The sequence below is a fragment of the Ursus maritimus genome, unplaced genomic scaffold (genome assembly GCF_017311325.1).
Source record: "Ursus maritimus isolate PB19 unplaced genomic scaffold, ASM1731132v1 scaffold_21, whole genome shotgun sequence".
NCBI classification, from domain to species: domain Eukaryota; kingdom Metazoa; phylum Chordata; class Mammalia; order Carnivora; family Ursidae; genus Ursus; species Ursus maritimus.
In genome coordinates, this window is record NW_024424564.1 from 15,847,088 (window position 1) to 15,868,446 (window position 21,359).

At 34.0% G+C, this 21,359-nt stretch overlaps 1 protein-coding gene across 1 annotated transcript in view; it reads left to right on the top strand.

Annotated features, from left to right (window-relative positions):
• The window catches only part of GLIPR1L1 (GLIPR1 like 1), a 35,632-nt gene extending 17,208 nt beyond the window's left edge, over nucleotides 1-18,424 (top strand). The window contains exons 2-5 of the mRNA XM_008684316.2: nucleotides 1,188-1,433; nucleotides 4,598-4,698; nucleotides 13,783-13,871; nucleotides 18,077-18,424. Coding sequence (XP_008682538.1) covers nucleotides 1,188-1,433; nucleotides 4,598-4,698; nucleotides 13,783-13,871; nucleotides 18,077-18,168 — 528 coding nt within the window. The 3' untranslated portion in view covers nucleotides 18,169-18,424. The remainder of the gene's footprint in view (nucleotides 1-1,187; nucleotides 1,434-4,597; nucleotides 4,699-13,782; nucleotides 13,872-18,076) is intronic.
• The last annotated feature ends 2,935 nt before the right edge of the window (nucleotides 18,425-21,359 follow it).

Genomic DNA, 21,359 nt, shown 5'->3' on the forward strand with positions numbered 1-21,359 from the left:
TATACCTATGTTAAGATGTCACCACTCTTGTCAAAAATTGATTCTGGACTCTATTCTGTTTCATTGGGATATTTGTCTATCCATATTTTGTACCAATACCACAATGTCTTTATGTATATTTATGATGTCTTGATATCTGGTACATAAGTCCTCTAGCCTTGTTTTACTTTTTAAAGATTGTCTTACCTATTGTGGGTTCTTTGAATTTTCACACAAATTTTGAAATCAATTTCCACCAAAAAAAAAAAAAACCTAGATTTTTTTCTAGAAATGGATTAAATATCAATATCCAATTCTTTACCTATATTAAATCTTCCAGTTCATAAACATTTTACATCTATCCATTGAAGCCTTTACAAATTAACCTGAGTGATGTTTTGTAGCTTTTTAGTGTAGGAATTTTTTATATCATTTATTGGATTTATTTTTATATATTTGTTCTCTTTAAAATTGTTTCTGAAGTATATATGGAAATACAATTTTGTATATTTTTCTGATATTTGGAAACTGAAAATTTCATTTTTTCCCATACTTTTGTTTGTGTATTCATTTGAATTTTCTATGTACCCGGTCTTATCCATGAGTAATGACAGATTCCAGTCTTTATACATTTTATTTCTTTTTTCTTATGTATTTATAGCTCACATATTTTATTATACCACCTAACTTCCTGTATTATTTTAAATAGAAATAATGAGACCTCTTGTTTCATTCCCAATCTTGGGGGAAGCTTTCAATATTTCACTGGTATATTGATGCTGTTTGTAGCATTTTTTGGTTTTGATAGATATTCTTGATCAAATTAAGGAAATTCTGTTCCTGGTATGCTAAGAGGCATTTTCCTTTTTTACTTATAAATGGGTACTCATCTTTCACTTATAATATATTTGCATGACCTGAATTACTAGACTGTGAACTCTTGGCTTACTTAAATCACATTTGAATATATTTGTTAGGTGCCTCTACTGTACTAGGCCATCTGCAAGGTATTGGAAATTCAAAGATAAACTGTCATAGAGTGGGTACTAAATGTTTCTGAAGTGTAACTAGAAAAAATGACTAACTGTAAACATAATACCAAAAAAATCTATATTTTATTAAAATAAACAAAATTGGATTACAATCATTAGAATAGCTTTAATCCAAGCAAATATGCACAATTCAATTTAAATTATTTTATCTTTCAGACTTGGGATGATGGTTTAGCGAAGATTGCTAAAGCGTGGGCAAACAAGTGCACATTCAAACACAACTCCTGCTTATCAAAATCATACGGATGCCACCCAACTTTTCAATTTGTTGGAGAAAATATCTGGTTAGGTGGATTAAGCATATTTTCACCACACTTTGCTGTTGTTGCTTGGTTTAATGAAACTGAATTTTATGATTATGATACCCTATCATGTTCCAAAGCTTGTGGCCATTATACGCAGGTAAACATTTGACATTTTGTTGATTAGTTCTTATTTATACACATTGCAATCAAAAGACTTTTTTAGCATTTTCTTTTGAGTTTCTCTTGAGTATCTAAAAAAACACTCCTTCATTTGGAAGATATTTATACTGGGAATAGAATTCTACGTCCTGGAATTTTTTTTTGTTTCTTTTGTTTGTTTGTCTTGTTTTTCCAGACTTTGAAAATCTTACTCCACTGTCATCTCACTTGCATTGTTTCCAATGAAAAATCTACTATAATCTTTTCTTTATTCCTTTGTACTTTATGTGTCTTTTTGCTCTGACTTTTACAATTCTTCCTTTATTACACGTCGTGAGCAATTTCATAATAACGCACTGCAGTTTTCTTCATGTTTTTTTCTGCTGCAGTTTAGGAACTTCTTGGAACTGTAGGTCTGTGGTTTAAATCAAATTTTGAAAAACGTTTGTCATTATTTTTTCAACTATTTCTGTCATTCTTTCTTGCTACTCCCTTCCCAGAGTTGTTACTCATGTAGAAGGCCACCTGAAGTTTTCCACAGTTGACTGATGTTCTCTTCTCTTTTCCTAATTTTTTTCTTCTGTGATTAATTTCAGATAGTCTTATTGCTTTATCTTTAAGTTCACTAATCAGTCAATGACTGTATCTAGTATTTAATCTTTCACCTAGCTTTTTAATCATATGGAATATAGCTACAATCATTATTTTAATGTTTTCCCTCCTAATTCTATCATCTAGGTTAGTTCTGGGTTAGTTTCAATGGACTGATTTTCCCTCTTCATTATGGGTCAAATTTTCCTGCTTCTTATCATGCTGCTGGATAAATTTATTATATTCCCAAATTTATAAATTTTGCCTTGTTGAATGCTGGGTTTATTTATATATCTCTAAATATTCTTGAACTGTCTTCTGGGATACAATTACATTATCTGAAAATTTTTAAATTTTTTTGATTCTTGCAAAGCAAGACCCTTGTGTGTACTCCACCAATGCCCCAGAAATTGGTATTTTCCATTGTGGCTAGCAGGAACAGGCTCTATTCCTGGCCCTGTTTAAGTCTTAGCATCCTTTCCTCTAGTTTTTATAGGTGGTTCTTTCCCAGGCCTCAGGCAGTTTCTTCATATACACGCTGATTAATGAGCTGCTGAATTGATGATGAGGACTCTCTGTAGATCTCTACAGCTGTATCACTGTGAGACTTTCACCTCCCTCCTCTATATTCTCTAAACTCCTGCCTCCTTGGTCTCCCCAGACTCTCAGCTCTGCCTCTCAACTGTGTGAATCCATCAAGCTTCTGCTGGTTTCCCAGCTCTCAACCCCCCAGCCATGGACTGGAAAATCTGTCAAAGCAATAATCTGGGACAATTGTACAGCCTGAATCCTTTCCCCTCAACTCACAGAGGGCATTATCCTTTTCAAGATACTAATGTCCAGTATCTCAAAAAACTTTATTTCTCATTATTTTCCCAAGTATTCTGGTTATTTCAGTGGGAATTTTTGTTGAGGAGTGGAAGTCACTTTTAAGCTAAACCAATTCTAAAAATGGCACTGAACTCCTAGGAAGCTCCATTTAAGCAATAAAAAGGGCTAACTTTCTTCTCCAAACTTCGTCATCTGTATAAGATGCATTAATATATAGTGACTTAAAGCAAGTCATTTTTATCAGAGAAGCACTGAACAAGATTAGCAGCTTCCATGCTCCCCTTCTATTCACTCTTTGTCCAACAAAAGGACACTATAAGTCTCAGGATAGATGTCTGCAAAGAATATGGTTTGGTTACCGCTGAGAAAATCAAAAGAATGGAATCCAAATGTTAGGCATACTGATAACAAGCAGAATGTAATATCCCTAATACGGCATCAAGACTAACTCACAGCCTTTATATAATCCTTTGTCTCTCTCTTTTGTTTCAAGTCAAAAGGAATCTGTTCCCAAATACTCCTTCTCCGCTATCATTGCTACGTCAGAATTGGAAGCTCACTCCCCACTGGCTAATTTACATATATGCTTAAATAATTAGGAATGGGTGCATTTTTTCTACTTGTTCAGCAACTATATCTTGCTTAATGTTCTAAACAAAATGAGCTAAAAATTTCCTGCATTTACTATTTGCAGATATTCATATTGAAGTTACAACCAATGTTCATATTGTCACATCTAGTCCCTTTAATGAAAGCAGTACATTTTAAACCTACACATAGTTGATATTTACTTTTACCATTCTCAAAGCCAAAACAGAATCATAACTTAGATCCATTAAGCAAAGAGAATTTCATGGAGTAGCCACATACACATGAACCAAATTTTTGAATGTGATTTCTTGGAAAAAATACAGCTTGCAGCTGTAATGGCTTATTAACTTTTTGAGACATTCAAAAAGAAAAGGATCTTTTAAGGATCAAGCTTAATCTCGCTTTATTAATTAGGAAACTAGCTCAGAATTGATGTCAGTGTTTAAAGCCACTCACATGGTTAGAAGCAAAACTCATCTCTTACTTCTCTCTTATTCTTTCATCTCTTATTATTACTAAAGAAATAGTAATCTTCTTCACTTTTTTCTCTCTCTTCCCATGTCAGTTTTCCATAGGCATCATCTTTCATTTGAATAACTTTGCTATTCTTTGCAACTAGACAAAAATAAAGATTCACCATCTCTGTGGCAGGCATCTTTTGCGGAAGACTCATTATGTTCTTAATCTCTATCCTTATCTGTCTCTTGTTTGCTTAACAAAGGTAAGAATATGGTTAAGACCACAAAATTTAAAATGTGATCATTAATGAAGTAGAATTTTTCTGAGAAAAAGAAATAAAAGTTTATTATTGTTCTTATTTATAGTCTGATTTTAACACAATATGCCCACGGAGAAAATTAAAATATATTTCATAAGTCACCTAGAAAAAATATAATTTTGTCTTTTTGTTATACTCTCCTTTAGAATTTATGAGAATTAAGTGAGGAAAAACTAGATAGGCCTCAGGAAAGTAGCCTTAACAAAATAATTGTTTTGAAGTTAATATTAAAAATTAAGAAAATAAACAGAGAGTAAATATCTATGTACATTCATTTTTGGTACCATGACAAAGGTTATACCTGTTCCCATAATGCATTGTTTGCATAAAGTTGTTTCACATATTTTATTTTAAAATTCCTTTCCTTATAGGTAGTTTGGGCCAGTTCCTATAAAGTTGGTTGTGCCATGACAATGTGTCCTGAACTTGGGGGATTTCAAACTGCAATATTTGTATGCAACTATGGACCTGCGTAAGTTATTTTGCTATTAAAAAATATTTTAAATTAAAATACATGTTAAGAATTGTTCCCAAAATAGAACCTTATAATAAAGAGACAAGTGTATTTTTAATAAGTTGAAGTCTCCCTCTGTAGAACTACTCAAGAAATACATTAAAATAGAAGGTGGTGAGAGAACATTACCTTACATAAAAAATTATACCTGCCACGAAATACTTAAACTTGAGAATGAAAATTATGGAAACTGTTTAAATTTAAAAAAAAGGGAATATCAAATACTTTGCCACCGTAATATCTAAGTATTTAGAACACCAAATTGGTTGGCAGATGCTTCTCTAATATGACATAACCAGGATGAGTAAATGATTGAGAATGACAGTGAAATGCACATTCTTCTAAGAAAGAATATCATAATTTTTAATTGTCTTGATGATAATTGCATATCTAAATGGAAATATAACATTAGCCTAATGGGAGTCCCCAGAAGTGAAATTCTGGAACTCTAATCCCAATAGATCTGTAAAAGGAAGAAGATAAAAATCAGTTAGTAGCCCAACTCTTCTAAAGACCATTTTTTTAAATGTACAAAAAATGAAAACACAAGCAAAGAATAAATATACATAATTTGCAAAAAGGATCTAAGATATGCCAAAATTGCTATGGAGAGGTACAAATGTGTATAACTCTGTATTTTCTTTGGTTGCCTCTCAATCAGAAACAAAAACAAAAATGACAAATACATAGCCTTAAAACTTCAGGCAAAGTACAGTTTTTATAAATACCAGAGAAACTGCAGAACTACTGAACACTTATTTATTACCATCCAAAATAGAATATATAGGGGAAAAGAATCCAAAAAAGATAAAAAGAGCATCAGTTATCTGTGAGATAAGTTTAGGGAGAATCAATTTCCTGAAAGAGGCAGGGCCAGAAAAATATTTTAAGAAATATGGCCCAAGACTTTCCAAACTTAAGGAAAATTATAAATTCACAGAACCAAGAAGGTTAACAAATCCCAAGTCACAAGAAACATGAAGAAAACTACACCAACTCACCTTATAATAAAACATTTCAGAAACCAGTAATAAAGAGAAAATCTTAAAAGCAGTCAGAGAACTAAGACATATTACATACAGAAGGACAAAGATAAGGATGACAGCAGATTTCTCAGTGAAAATAATGTGAGAAAGAAAACAGCAATATCTTTAAATACTGGAAGGAAAAAAAAAACTGTCCACTGAGAATTCTATATCTTTTGAAAATATATTTCAAAATTAAAAGAAAAGATTTTTTCAAACCACTGGAAATGGTAACTACATGAGTAATACATAGGATGTTTTTCTTATTATTTAATTCTTTTCCAAGGATAATTGTTTAATCAAAGATAACAGCAATGCATCGTTAGAGTTACAACCACATAAAATTAAAATATGTGATAACTACAGCATAAAGGCTAAAAGAGAAAAATCTAAGTATATTAAGGTTCTTCTACTCTGTTAAGTACAATAATTTAAATTGACTGTGATAAGTAAAAGATGCATACTATAAACTCCAACTACTGAAATAATAAACCACTTATAGCAAAGGCATCAACAAAGCAGGTAAAATTAGATTTTAAAAAATATTCGATTAATCCAAAGAAAAGCAGAAAAAGAGGAAAAGGGGAACAAAGAACAGATGAGATGAACAGAATAAATAAGATGATAGCCTCAAACCTAACTATATCAATAATCACATCACAGGTGCCTGGGTGGCTCAGTCAGTTAAGCGTCTGACTCTTGATTTCAGCTCAGGTCATGATCTCATGTCCATGAGATCAAGCCCTGTTCTGGGCTCCACACTCAGCATGAAGTCTGCTTGAAATTCTTTCTCTCCCTCTCCTTCTGCCTCTCCCCCCCACACACACACACACTCTCTCTCTCTCTCTCTCAAAATAAATAAATAAAATCTTTTAAAAAAAAAACTAATCACATCAAATTTAAATGATACAAACACCCAAAAGAAAAGGCAGAGATTCCAAGATTGGATAAGAAATCAAGAACGAATTATATGCTGCCTACAAAAGCATACTTTTTTTTTGAGATTTTATTTTTAAGTAATCTATACACCCAATGTGGGGCTCAAACTCACAACCCTGAGATCAAGAGTCACAAACTCCACTGACTGAGCCAGCTATGTGCCCCTACACAAACACACTTTAAATATAAAGACAAAAATAATTTAAAAAATCAACCACAAGAAAAAAATCTGTAAAGAACATAAACACATGGAGGTTAAGTAACATGCTACCAAACAATGAATGGGTCAACCAAGAAATCAAAGGGGAAATATAAAAAATACATGGAGACAAATGAAAATGAAAACACATTAGTCCAAAATCTCTGGGATACAGCAAAAGCTGCTGTAAGAGGGAAGTTTATAGCAATACAGGCCTACTCTGAGAAGCAAGAAAAACCTCAAATAAACAACCTAACCTTACACCTAAAGGAGCTCAAGAAAGAAAATACAACTCAAAATCAGCAAAAAGAAGGAAATAATAAAGATTAGAACATAAATAAATGACATAAAAACTAAAAAAACAAAACAACAACAACAAAAAACCCAACAGAACAAATCAATGAAACCAGAAGCTGGTTCTTTGAAAAGATAAACAAAATTGATAAACCTTTAACCAGCCTTACCAAAAAAGGGGGGGAGACTCAAATAAATAAAATCACAAATGAAAGAGGAGAAATAACTGATACCACAGAAATTCAAAGGATTATAAGAGAATATTATGAAAAATTATATGCCAACAAATTGGACAACCTAGAAGAAATGGATAAATTTCACCAAAGCTGAAGCAGGAAGAAATAGAAAATGTGAACAGACTGACTACCAGCCATGAAATTCAATCAGTAATCAAAAACTCCCAACAAACAAAAGTTCAGAACCAGATGGCTTCACAGGCAAATTCTACCAAACATTTAAAGAAGAGTTAATACCTAGTCTTCTCAAACTATTCCAAAAAATAGAAGGAAAACTTCCAAATTCATTCTATGAGACTATTACCTTGATACCAAAACCAGATAAAGAAACCACAAAAAAAGAGAACTATAGGCCAATAACTCTGACGAACATACATGCAAAAATCCTCAACAAAACATTAGCAAACCGAATCCGACAATACATTTAAAAAATCATTCACCACAATCAAGTGGGATTTATTCCTGGGATACAAATGTGATTCAATATTCACAAATTAATTAACATGATATGTCATATGAGTAAAAGAAAGGATTAAAAACATGATTGTTTCAATAGATACAGAAAAAGTATTTAAAAAAAAAAGTTCAACAAAGTAGGCTTAGAGGAAACATACCTCAACATAATAAAGACCATATATGAAAAACCCACAGCTAACATTATACTCAATAGTAAAAAAAAAAAAAAAAAAAAAAAAAAAAAAAAGAGAGAGAGAGAGAGAGAGAGAGCTTTTCTCCTAAAATCAGGAACAAGACAAGATGTCCACTCTCACCACTTTATTCAACATAATACTGAAAGTCCTAGACACAGCAATCAGATAAGAAAAAGAAATAAAAGGGATCCAAATAGATAAGGAAAAAGTAAAACTTTCACTAATTGCAGATGACATGACCCTATATATAGAAAATTCTAAACTTCACAAAAAAACTACTACAACTGATAAATGAATTCAGTAAGGATGCAGGATACAAAATCAATGTACAGAAATCCATTGCATTTCTATATATTAATAATGAAGTTGCAGAAAGAGAAATTAACATTTACAACAATCCTATTTCCAGTCGCACCAAAAATAATAAGGGGCACCTTGGTGGCTCAGTCAGTTAAGCATCCAGCTCTTTTTTTCTTTTTAAAGATTTTTATTGTATTTATTTATTTATTTGACAGAGAGACAGCCAGTGAGAGAGGGAACACAAGCAGGGGGAGTGGGAGAGGAGGAAGCAGGCTCCCAGCAGAAGAGCCTGATGTGGGGCTCGATCCCAGATCTCCGGGATCACGCCCTAAGCCTAAGGCAGACGCTTAACGACTGCGCTACCCAGGCAACCCAGCATCCAACTCTTGATCTCAGCTCCAGATTTGTTCTGAGGGTCGTTGGTTCAACCCTGTGTTGAGCTTAAAAATAATATAATAATAGTAAAAACATCCAGGAACAAACTTAACCAAGGAGGTGAAAGACTATAAAACATTGATGAAAGAAACTGAAGACAACACAAAGAAATGGAAATATATTCCATTTCTTGGGTTGGAAGAACAAATATTGCTAAAATGTCTATGCTACCTAAATCAATCTACAGATTTGATGTAGTCACTATCAAAATACCAACAGCATTTTTTATAGAACTAGAACAAATAGCCCTAAAGTTTGTACAAAATGACAAAAGACCTCAAATAGCCAAAGCAATCTTGAAAAAGAAGAACAAAACTGGAAGTATCGCAATCCCAGATTTTAAGATCTACCAAGCTGTGGTAATCCATACAGTATGGTACTGGCACAAAAAGACACAGGTCAATAGAACAGAAAAGGGAGCCCCAAAATAAACGCATGATTATATAGACAATCTTTGACAAAAAAGCAAGAATACGCAATGGGAAAAAGACAGTGTCTTCAATAGATGGTACTGGGAAAACTGAACAGCTACATGTAAATGAATGAAACTGGACCACCTTCTTACACCATATACAAAAATAAACTCAAAATGGATTAAGGACCTAAATGTGAGACCCAAAACCATAAAAATTGTAGAAGGGAGCATCGGCAGTAATTTTTCTGACATTGGCCATAGCAACATTTTTCTAGATATGTCTCCTAAGGCAAGGGAAACAAAAGTAAAAATAAACTACTGGGACTATATCAAAAGAAAAAGCTGCTACACAGCAAAGGAAACAATCAATAAAAGTAAAAGGCAGCCTATGGAATAGGAGAAGATATTTGCAAATGATATATCTAGTAAAGGGTTAGTATCCAAAATGTATAAAGAACTTATACAACTCAACACACACACAAAAACCAAATAACCCAATTAAAAATGGGTCAGATATAGGAACAGACATTTCTCCAAAGCAGACATACATGTGGCCAACAGATACATGAAAAGATGCTCAACATCACTTATCACCAGGGAAATGCAAATCAAAACCACAATGAGCTATCACCTCACACTTGTTAGAATGGCTAAAATCAAAAACTCATGAAACAACCAGTGTTGGTTAGGATATGGAGAAAAAGGAACCCTCATATGCTATTGGGGGGAATGTATACTGGTGTAGTCACTGTGGAAAATAGTATGGAGGTTCCTCAAAAAATTAAAAATAGAATTACCATACGATCCAGTAATTTCACTACTGGGTATTTACCCAAAAAATATATAAACACTAATTGGAAAAGACATATGCACCCCTATGTTTATCACAGCTTTATTTACAATAGCCAAATTATGGAAGCAACCCAAGTGTCCATCAATTGATGAATGGATAAAGAAGTGGTATGTATATACAATGGAATATTACTCAGTCATAAAAAAGAATGAAATCTTGCCATTTGCAAGAGCATGGATGGATCTAGAGAGTACAATGCCAAGTGAAATAAGTCAGAGAAAGACAAATATCATATAATTTCAGTCATATGTGGACTTTAAGAAACAAAACAAACAAATTAACGAAGAGACAAATAAAAAATGGATAGTCAACTATAGAGAACAAACTGCTGGTTACCAGAGGGGAGATAGATGGAGGAATCAATGAAATAGGTGACAGAGATTTAAGAGCACACTTATTATGATGAACACTGAGTAATGTACAAAATTATTCAATCACTACACTGTACACCTGAAGCTAATATAACATTATATGTTAACTACACTGGAATTTAAATAATTAAATAAACAAAGAAACACACAGAAATAGATTAAAAGTACAAGAATGGAAAAAGGTTTACTATGGTAACATTAGTCAAAAGAAAGCAGCAGGGTCTGTATTAATAACAGATAATGTGGATTTTTGAGTAAAGAATAATAACTAGGGATAAAGAAGGTCATTTCAAATGACAGTGAGGTTGGGGCATCTGGGTAGCTCAGTAAGTTAAGACTCTGACTCTTGATTTTGGCTCAGGTGATGATCTCAAGGTTGTGAGACAGAGACCTGCATCAGGTTCTGCACTGAGTATGGAATCTGCTTAAGATTCTCTCTCTCCCTCTCTCTGCCCCTCCTCCACTACTCGCACATGTGGTCTCATGTGGGTTCTCTCTCTCTTTCAAAAAAAAAAAAAAAATGACAGTGGGGTTAATCAATCAAGAGGCAACTTGGATGAAATGGAAAAACTCCTTCAAGGACATAAACTGCAAAGTATAAATGAAATAAAGGAAAACCACAGAGCAGCATCTCCTGTGAATATAGGTACAAAAATTCTAAACAAAATTTAGCATTTGAATCCATCAATATAGTAAAAACCTTGTCCTAGTGGAGTTTATTCCAGTAATATAGAGGTGGTTTAACATTCTAAATACATCAATCAATGTAATACACCATATTAATCAACCTGAAAATAAAGATCCCATGATCATCTCAATAGATTGAGAAAAAGTTAAACATTCATTCCTGATAGAAGCTCTCAGTAAACTGGAAATAGAAGGGAACTTCTTAAACCTAATGAAGGACAGCTGTGAAAAACCTATATGTAATATTATATCAATAGTAAAAAAATTTTTCTGTGAAGTACCAGAGAGTAAATATATTAAGCTTTGCATGCCATATATATTATTACCCTCATCTTTGTTTTTTTTTGTTGTTGTTGTTTTAAAGAACCCATTAAAAATATTTTTAAAAAAAAATTTTTTTTTTTTTGCTTGCAGACTGCACAAAAACAGGCCAGACTTGGCCTATGGATCATACTTTTCTGACTTCTGGTCTATAGGTCTATATAAAAAAAAATCCAATGAAATCTATGAAAATTCTTCTAAAACTAGTAAGTGAACTTAGTAATTTTTCAGGACACAAGATCAATATACAAAACTTGGTTTCATGTCCACTAGCAATAAATAATCATAAATTAAATTAAAATAATACCATTAAAACAGCATCAAAAAATATAAATTATCTAGAAATAATCCTGGCAGAAGACACGAAAGATCTCTACACTGAAAACTACACAATATTCATGACAGAAATTAACAAAGATACAAATAATTGGAGAGATTATAACTTGTTAATGGATTAAAAGACTCAAAATTGTTAAGACATAATTTTCACTGAATTGATCTATAGAGTCAATATTATCCCAATGAAAATTCCAGATTTTTACTGTAGAAATTGACAAACTGACCATAAAATTCATATGGAAATGAAAAGAACTTTTAATAGCCAAATCAACCTTGAAAAAAAAAATTTGAAGGGCTAACACTATTTTTTTTTAAGATTTTTTTTTTTTTTTGAGAGAGAGGGAGCAAGAGCAGGGAGGAGGAGCAAAGGGAGAAAGAGAAGCAGACTCCCTGCTGAGCAGGGAGCCTGACTAAGGGCTGGATCCCAGGACCCTGAGATCATGACCTGAGCAGACACTTAACTGACTGAGACACCCAGGCACCCCAGAAGGGCTAACACTATTGCTTTCAAGAATTATTAAAGCTTGAATAATCACAATTGATGTAAAGTTAAACAAATAGATCAGTGGAACAGAAAGTGGAGTCCAGAAATAAACCTATATGTGGTGGTCCACATATGTTCAACTAATTTTCCAAAAATGCACAAAAGCAATGCATTGGAAAAAAGATTTTTCAATAAATGATGCTGGTACTTTTTGTTTTTCATATATAAAAAACAAAAGTTAACTTAGGTCTATACAACACACAACCTATAATAATTAACTCAAAATGGATCACAAACATAAATGTAAACCCAAAATTGTAAAACTGTTGGAATTCACACAGATGAAATCTTTGGGACCTTAAAATAGCTACCACATCAAAACCATGATCCATAAAAGAACAAATTGATAAGATGGATTTCACTAAAATTTAAAATTAATGCTATTCAAAGACACTGGTACGAGAATAAAAAGATATGCCATGGACAGGAAGAAAGTCTCTGGAAAGCTTACCTAATAAAGGGCTTATATCAAGAATATAGGATGAACTCTCACAATTCAATATTAGAAAAACTTCTCAATTTTTTTAAATGGACAAAGATTAACAAAGAAGACATGCAAATGGAAAATAAGCACATGAAAAAATGCTGAACATCATTAATCATTAGGTAAACACAAATTAAAACCACAGTGAATACCACCACACAATTAGAATGGCTAAAGACTGGCCAACTCAAGTCCTGACAAGGAAGTGAAGCAACTAGAATTCTCAACACTGCTGTTAGAAATATAAAGTGTTACAACAACTTCGTAAAAACTGTGTGGAAGTTACTTAAAAAGTTAAATATGCATCTACCATATGATCTAGTCATTCCTTTTATCCAAGGAAATGTAGGTCCCTGTAAAGACTTATATATGAATGTTCAAAACGTGCATAGTAACTTTATTTGGAATAACCCAAATGTCCATCAACAAATGAACAGATAAATAAACAATGTACTCTAGGTAACACTTTTTTAAGTGTTCCACGGATACAGAGACGGGGAGGAAAAGAGGTTTGTTAAAATGTATCAACTTATTTTACTGAAAAGCAGGCACAACAGCTGCCAAGTCTTACTGACACACCACCAAAAGAACTAGATAAGAACTATGGTATTGAACACAAAGCATGTGTTTCCACTTGCAATTTAAATTTTATTTATTGTATTTACAAAAAACTTTGTGGCTGTCAACATGTATAATTATACTGGGTTCACATCTAAACTGTATTTTACAGAATATTCAAGAATATAACTGCCATGTGGATTAGGGACATCCTGTAAACAGTTTTAATAGCCTCTTTTTACAAAAGAAAGGAGCATAAAATTGGGACAAAAGTTGTTATTTTTCCTTTTAAACATTCATGAGTGAGTGACCAAAACAACTTGCATAAATTCATGCACAAAATTAGAGAAATTAATAGCCATTTGGCTAATCAATTATTCTCTTTTTTACAGAGGAAATTTTCCAAATAAGCCCCCTTACACTAAAGGAGTATCCTGCTCTTTGTGTGCAGAAGAAGAAACTTGCAGAAAGAACCTCTGCCGTAAGCAAAAAGGAAAAAAAATAATTGTAACATTCTATTTGGAAAGCAGTTTCCATAAATTAATTGTATTTTAAAATTTGGATCTTCAAGTGTATAAGGAATTATTGACAATATTTGATTTATTTTATATGATGATATAAATCATTCATCATAAATTATCATATTTAAATCCAGATGATCCCTCCCTTCTTTACTGATTATTTTTCCTCTCAAGCTAAAGAACAGAAAGGAGTCAGGTATAACTAACCAGTTGCTATGATACTCAAAATAACTGTTCATTGAAATGTGTCTTATTTGTATTTGCTTCCAATTACCTCTACTATCAAAATAGTGCAGAAGTAATACATTCATCAATGTGCAATTTAATTATGATTTAAAGCTAATGTGTTTGTCTTCCATTATCAGTCTTTTGGTTCTCAGAACAAAGATTTTTTTTTAAAGATAAGTGCATAAATTCTTGATTGAAAAAGAATTTTCAGTGAAACAGGAGAGGAGATGATCTGAAAACTGTAAAAAAAAGAAGCAGCAGCAGCAGGAGGAAGAGGAGAAGAGGAAGAAGAAGAAGAAGAAGGAGAAGGGGACGAAGAAGAAGGAGGAAAAGGGGAAGAAGAAGGAGGAGGAGGAGAAGGGGAAGAAGGAGGAGGAGAACGGGAAGAAGTAGTATGAGAGGAAGGGGAAGAGGAAGGAGGAGGAGGAGGAGAAGGAGAAGAAGGAGAAAAAGAAGAAAAGGAGGGAGGAGAAGGAAAAGGAGAAGGAGAAGGAGAAGGAGAAGAAGAAGGAGGAGGAGGAGGAGGAGGAGGAGGAGGAGGGGAAGGGGAAGGAGAAGGAGAAGGAGAAGATGATGATTTGGTGCCATGAAAGAAGACAGACACAAAAATAATGTATATTAAATGATTTCATTTATATAAAGTTCAAATACCGGACAAAACTAATCTACATTTGGAGTCAGGATAGTGGTTACCTTTAGAGAGCAAAGAGGAGTTAATTAAATAGAAGATGATACCAGAAGGACTTTCTAGACCTATGCTATGTTCATTTTGTAACAATTCATCAATCTTTCCATTTATGAGGCATGCATACTTTCATATTTATATTATACTTCAGTTAAACAATGAATCAGAAGTATGGTCCCTCTAATTTTAAATTTCATCCAAAACAGTTTAAAAAATAAATTAGTTGTATATCTATTTGCAAACTAATAATTTCTAGTTAAAGGGACATAAAAATAACAATGATAGACTTTTTTTTAAACTTCCCCTTCCTGCCCAGTATTCAAGCCACTGTCATTTCTTGCCTGAGCTAGTAATTTCCCACTTCTCCTCCTTCTCCAAATTGTTTTACAGAAAGAAAATCCAGGTCAAATCCTTGTCTTAAAATTCTTCAATTGCTTCTTACTCCGATGACTCTATTCCAAGGCCAATAAGTCAATTATGATCAATCTGGCTCTTGCTTTTGTCCCCTACCATTTGTTGTTGTTCTTATTGTTATCTTCCCTTTGACACACTAAGCTCCATGATTGCCAGCCTCAAATACTCCAACTTCTTTCTGAAATCTCCAGCATCTGGATCACCTGTGGGTCTATTTCTAGTTTCAAGATTGTTTTGTTTTGTCTTGGTTTTGGTAACATGCTCTGTTTCTTGGTGTGGTGAATTATCTTTAAAGATAGCCACTAATGATTCCTCCCCTCCTTCACACATATGCCACTCCTTCCAAAAAAGTGGAAACGATTTCTCCTCCTCTTGAATGAGGCCTTGATATTGTGCCATTTCTGGGCCTACCCTTTAGAAGAGACTTGGCAGCTTCTGCTTTTGCTCTGTTGGAAGCCCCCCAGAATTTCAATTCCACACTGTAGAGCTAGAGAGGTCAGATGGAGAAAGGCCTTGGAACCATTTCAACCCCAACTGAGCTCCAGATAAATGCAACTATGTCATTGAGTCCTGATAACACTACATAGAGCACAGTAATTGTCTTGTAGAGCCAGCCAATCCAGATAGTTATAAGAAATAATAATAAATTGTTATTGTTGTAAGCCTTTTTTCTGGAAGTTTGTGTCACAGAAGTACATGGTAAAAACACTTGGTGTATGCCGATATAAGTTTCTATTAAACATCTAACAACATGTGTAAAACAAAAATGTAGAGAGTTCTACCTTTTCCTCTGCTGAACAGTTAGAGTCAAGGTTGTTTACCTTAATCTAAACACAGCTTAGTCAACACTGGGTTAGAATTTATGTAAGGCTTGGTCTACCTCTGTTTGTCTCTGTTCGAAGGGCATAGACTTCCAGGGCTTTCTGCTGAGAGATTGGTGTGTTCACTGTTGCCTTTCCCTAAGAGGTTCTAAATTCTAATCCTTATAATTCTAGCATTCTCAAATTACCAACAAATCTACTTTGCTTTTCAGAGGCTTTTAGCTTAGGATTTTAGCCTCCTATTCCTCATAGCTTCAAAATTAAACAAATACTTTGAGTACAAAATGGCCATCTCTTGGGCTCATTCCTCCACCTTTACCTTTCACCAGGATCTTGAACTGCTCAATTCTCCAATTTTCTCTCTCTAGTCCTACAAGGTCAACAAAAGCTCTGATGGTTTCTGTTTCCCCAAAATCAGCCTCTGCCTGGGCAAAGCCCAGATTTTCAGCCCTAGACCTGGGCCCAAGATGAACAAATGGCTCCAGGGGGGAGGGGGGGAAGCTTTCATAACATCAGTCCATTCTCTGGATCTCCAGCTCTGAAATCTTGACCCTCCAGTCTTTGTTGCTTTAGCAAATCTCTGAGGTTCTTAAACATTGTTTTGTTGTACTTTACCTGGATTTTCTAGTTTTACCTAATGAGGACTTTTTCTGTCCTGAGCTTCTCCATCCCAAGATTCAAGTAGTTATCAACAATGGGTTTCCAAGACAGCACCACACAAGATCTGCAAAGGCTACAATAAGCTTTGTTCCCTCGTAGGAGGTATTCTCCCAATTTGTTTCTTTTCTAAATTGTTCAGAAATCACTTGGCTCTTCCTCAAACTTTGCTCTTGCAAATTAACCTTAGGATAAGCTTATCAATTCCACAGAAGACCTTGAAATTCTGGTTGGAATTACATTGAACTTATAAATAAATTTGGAAAGAATTAACATCTTTGGGGCCCTGGGTGGTTCAGTCAGTTAAGTGTCTGCCTTTGGCTCAGGTCATGATTTCAGGGTCCTGGGATTAAGCCCCACACCAGACTCCCTGCTCAGTGGTGAGTCTGCTTCTCCCTCTCCTCCCTGATCCTGCTCTCTCTCTCTGTTTCTCTCTCACTCTCCAATAAATAAATAAATAAATAAATAAATAAATAAATAAATAAATAAATAAAAACAACTTTGCTCTGGTATGTTCCGCTTATTGAAGTCCTATGACTTTTGATCTGTGCCTTTTCTCTTTTATGTTGATCAGTGTTTATATAAAGCCAAGTTTTAGTTTTGTTGACTTTCGTTTTGAGAGATGGGAGCAAATAAATGATAGACTTTCTCTCCTTATTTTTCTGTAAGGAAACTTCATTTTTTTCCTGATAACTATTATATCTAAAGCCTAGAATTATGTTCAACACGTAGTACACACTCAAAAAGTGAATAAATGAATGAAAGAAATCAAACAAATGAATTCCTAACAAACTGCAGGATCTTGTTAAATAGAGGGAAAAAATTTGATGAGGGAAAGACAGAGCAAAATCTGGAGCAAGAGCCACACCAGAAATGAATGAGACATTTAATGGAGGGCTCTGGGTACCAAAAAGTCAACATGAAGGAATTACATTCTCTTTCAGGGAATTTAAATGGACATGGCAGAGTACAAGTAAAGTCAACTACTTTATATAGTTTTGTCAATTTTAGTCTTTTTTGCCTTCAACATGAAAGCTGCTATAGAAATATCTGTTGACATGACTTTGTTGGCACAGGGCTTCATACAGATTTTTAGGCACTGTGGGATTTAGGGAGGAAGTTTTCATTTCTGAAGTTGAACTAAGTTTAAAGCCAAACTAAGTTCCTTAAGTTTGTCATCTTATTTAAAAAACCAGAAAAGCAAGTGAATGCCTTTAATTCTATATATTTTTTTGTCTACCTTAGGTAATAAAGAACTTGATAAACCTGAAAGTACGTATCAAACTATTTCTATATTGATTAAATTACTTCCTCCCCTTGAAACTAAATGGAGCTTTTAACTGTTGTATTTTATTGACAGAATATCCTGATTGGAATCCACAGGGGAAGGCGCCTCAGCAGATATCATGTAATCCATTGTGCCTGGTTTCTATTCTTCTGAGACTATTTTAATTATCATTTACATACAAGAAAAGTTTTCAAACATGACAATAAACAAACAGTTTATGGCTAACCGTAATTCTCATCAGTTTAATTCTTAAAACTTCTACACTCTTGTCTGTTATCTAAATTTAATGTCTGATTTTAACAAAAGATGTATTGAGTATAGAAGGGTAGCAGTAAAAAGAAAAAAAATTAAGGTGTGTGTGGGTTTTTTTAAAGATTTTATTTATTTATTTGTCAGAGAGAGAGGGAAAGTACAAGCAGGGAAAGCAGCAGGCAGAGAGAGAAGCAGGCTCCCCACTGAGCAAGGAGCCCGATGCAGGGCTCAATCCCACAACCCTGGGATCATGACCTGAGCTGAAGGCAGCCGCTTAACCAACTAAACCACCCAGGTACCCTGTTGTTGTTTTTAATACAATTTTACATTGTATCAAGAGTCCTACTCTCTAATTTTCTAGATTGTCATTTTAGTTACAGTAGACTTAAAGAACATTTCAGATATTAGATATTTTCTTTATATTCCAGTAGTTTCCTTTAAGAATACCATCAACATCATTCAGAAATAAAATGTTATTAAGGAAGGTTTCAGATAAATCTCTCTCTGTCAAATAAATAAATAAAATCTTAAAAAAAAAAAGAAATAGATGATTCTGTGAATATCCTCTAACAATTCCAATGCCTTCAAGAAATTTAATGTGTTAAATTAGATCACCACTTTCAAAATTAAGAAAGTTAAATCTTCTTTGAGGGCTAGATGAATAGGCCAAAATTTCAAAGTTCAAAAAGTCACGAGCTATAAGAACTTATGAGAAAACAAACACATCTTTCGGTACCATTGGGGAAGAATTTCCTTTCTTCATGGTCCTTCTGGTTGGACTAAGAATCAAATTGGCATGAGACAGATTAACGAAAGAGAATCAAACTTAATTTTTTGTGTATGGGGAATCCAAACAGACATGGAAATTCCAAACACAGGCAAAATAAGGTATATATGTCATTCTGAACTAAGGAGAAGGGGACAGAGATCTAGGATGTCAAAGAGAAGGAATGCAATTCACAGGTAGATGAAAAAGAGTAAATGTTTAATAAACGTTTGCTGGGCCTTTCAGAAACAACAGGACATAGGAGACTTGGATCAAACAGACCTTGCTAGGTTCCTCCCTGTCTATCAAAACTAGTTCATAGTATGATGTAGTAATCTACAGCAATAACTCTCCTCCTGGAGCAGTCCTCCATCTAAATTCTTTTTAGATAACTCCCAGCTGTGGGGAGATAAAGAACTTTTCCTGAATCTGCTGAGTTTAGATTGCTTTTGAACTCAAAATAGTCTTCATGCCAAAGTGGCCCATCTTGGGGCAGCCTGCCCTTGGCCCCTACAGTACTGATATAGAATCTGTGATTTTAATACATAAAATATTAAACAGTGATTAAATAATCCTCAAATATTACATGCCTCTTTGAAATTTTTGAAAAAAACATATTTTAGAATGTAATGCATCTGAAACGTTTCTTACATGAAGTACATGATGTGGACCAATTCATTGACGTATCTGAAAGACTGAATATTTACAAAACGTTCTCAGCAAACCCAACCTCTTTCTACTCAAACCAAACTAGATGCCTTCGTGTGCACCCATTTTAGTCACCTGGGTTTGAAAACTAGCTCTACCGCATACTGGCTGGTGACTTTAGACAAATTACGTTATCTCTTTTCCTGAGTTTTCCATCTGAAAAACAGATGATCATAGTGCCTGTTTCTTAAGGCTTTTATGATTTAAATAAGATGATATTTTCAAAGCATTTAAAATAGCGCCAGATAGTTCTGGAAATAGTGGTGACAATTACACAACACTGTGACTGTAAATGCCACTGAATTTTACACTAAAAATGGTTAAAATGGTAAATTTTCTGTGAATGTGTATTTTACCACAATAAAAAAATTAAAAAATAAAATAAAATAATGCCTATCACATAGTAAGAATTTTTTAAATAAACTGAAAATAGCATTTACTGGGACACCTAGGTGGCTTAGTTGGTTTAGCATCTTACTTCAGCTGGGGTCATGATCTCAGGGTCCTGAGATGGAGCTCAGTGGGGAGTCTGCTTCTCCCTCCCCCTCTCCCTCTCCCTTTGCCCCTTCCCCTGCTCACTCTCTCTCAAATAAGCAAAATCTTTTTAAAAATAGCATTTAATACTCCACATTATAATTATTTGCTGACTTGTCTATATCACCTGTAACTGAAAGCTTTATGTGGACAAACTACATATTAGCTTGCTCAGCATTTGTAGCTCTAATACCTATCATGGACTCAGACATAGAGGAGGTCCTAAAGAAATACTTATGACTGAGTGTGGTGTCCAGCAATGGAATGGGTTACCTAAAAGACAGTAACTTCCTTCTCAGTATAATTATTTAAGGAGAGGTATAATGATCTCCTATTAGTGATGTGTCAGAGCGTATGTTCAATACATGGGACTAGTAAAATTGCCTAAAATTTCTTCCTAATCTAAGATTGCATTATACTATTTACCTTGTGCTTTGATATAGCAATTTTTATAATCTTACAACCGTATCAACGTAATAAAGGAATTCCATCTTTCACCACATGCCACCTTCATCCCTATAATATGCTCTGCTGGTACTAAAACACTTTTAGTCTTTTCGGATCTCCTGGCGTATTTACATGCTTTTTTCCCCTTTGTTTAGGAAGTGCTCTGTCACCCATATGCTTCACCTTCTTGAGGTCACAGTCTCTAGAAAGCTTTTGATGGCCCTCCAAAGGTGTGTTAATTGTCCCATACATGCTGCAAGAGCATTTTGGTTTTGTTTTTATCACATAGTATAAGAAGTACCAATTTGCTAGTTCTCTAAACTATAGGCTACTTGGAAGCAGAGTCTGGGTCTTTCTCAAATAACACATTGCCTGGTAATAAATATTTATTAAAAAGCATAACGGCATGAATGAAACCATCTTGTGAGGTCTACTGCTTTCAATTGTGTACATCACAATTTTTTTTAAGATTTATTTATTTATTTATTTATTTATTTTAGAGAGAAAGACAGAGAGAGAGAGAGCAAGAGCAAGCCAGGAGGGGCAGGGGGAGAGGGAGAGGAAAAGAATCTCAAGCAGACTCCCCACTGAGCAGGAAGCCCAAGGTGAGGCTTGATCTTACCACCAAAGATCATGACCTGAGCGGAA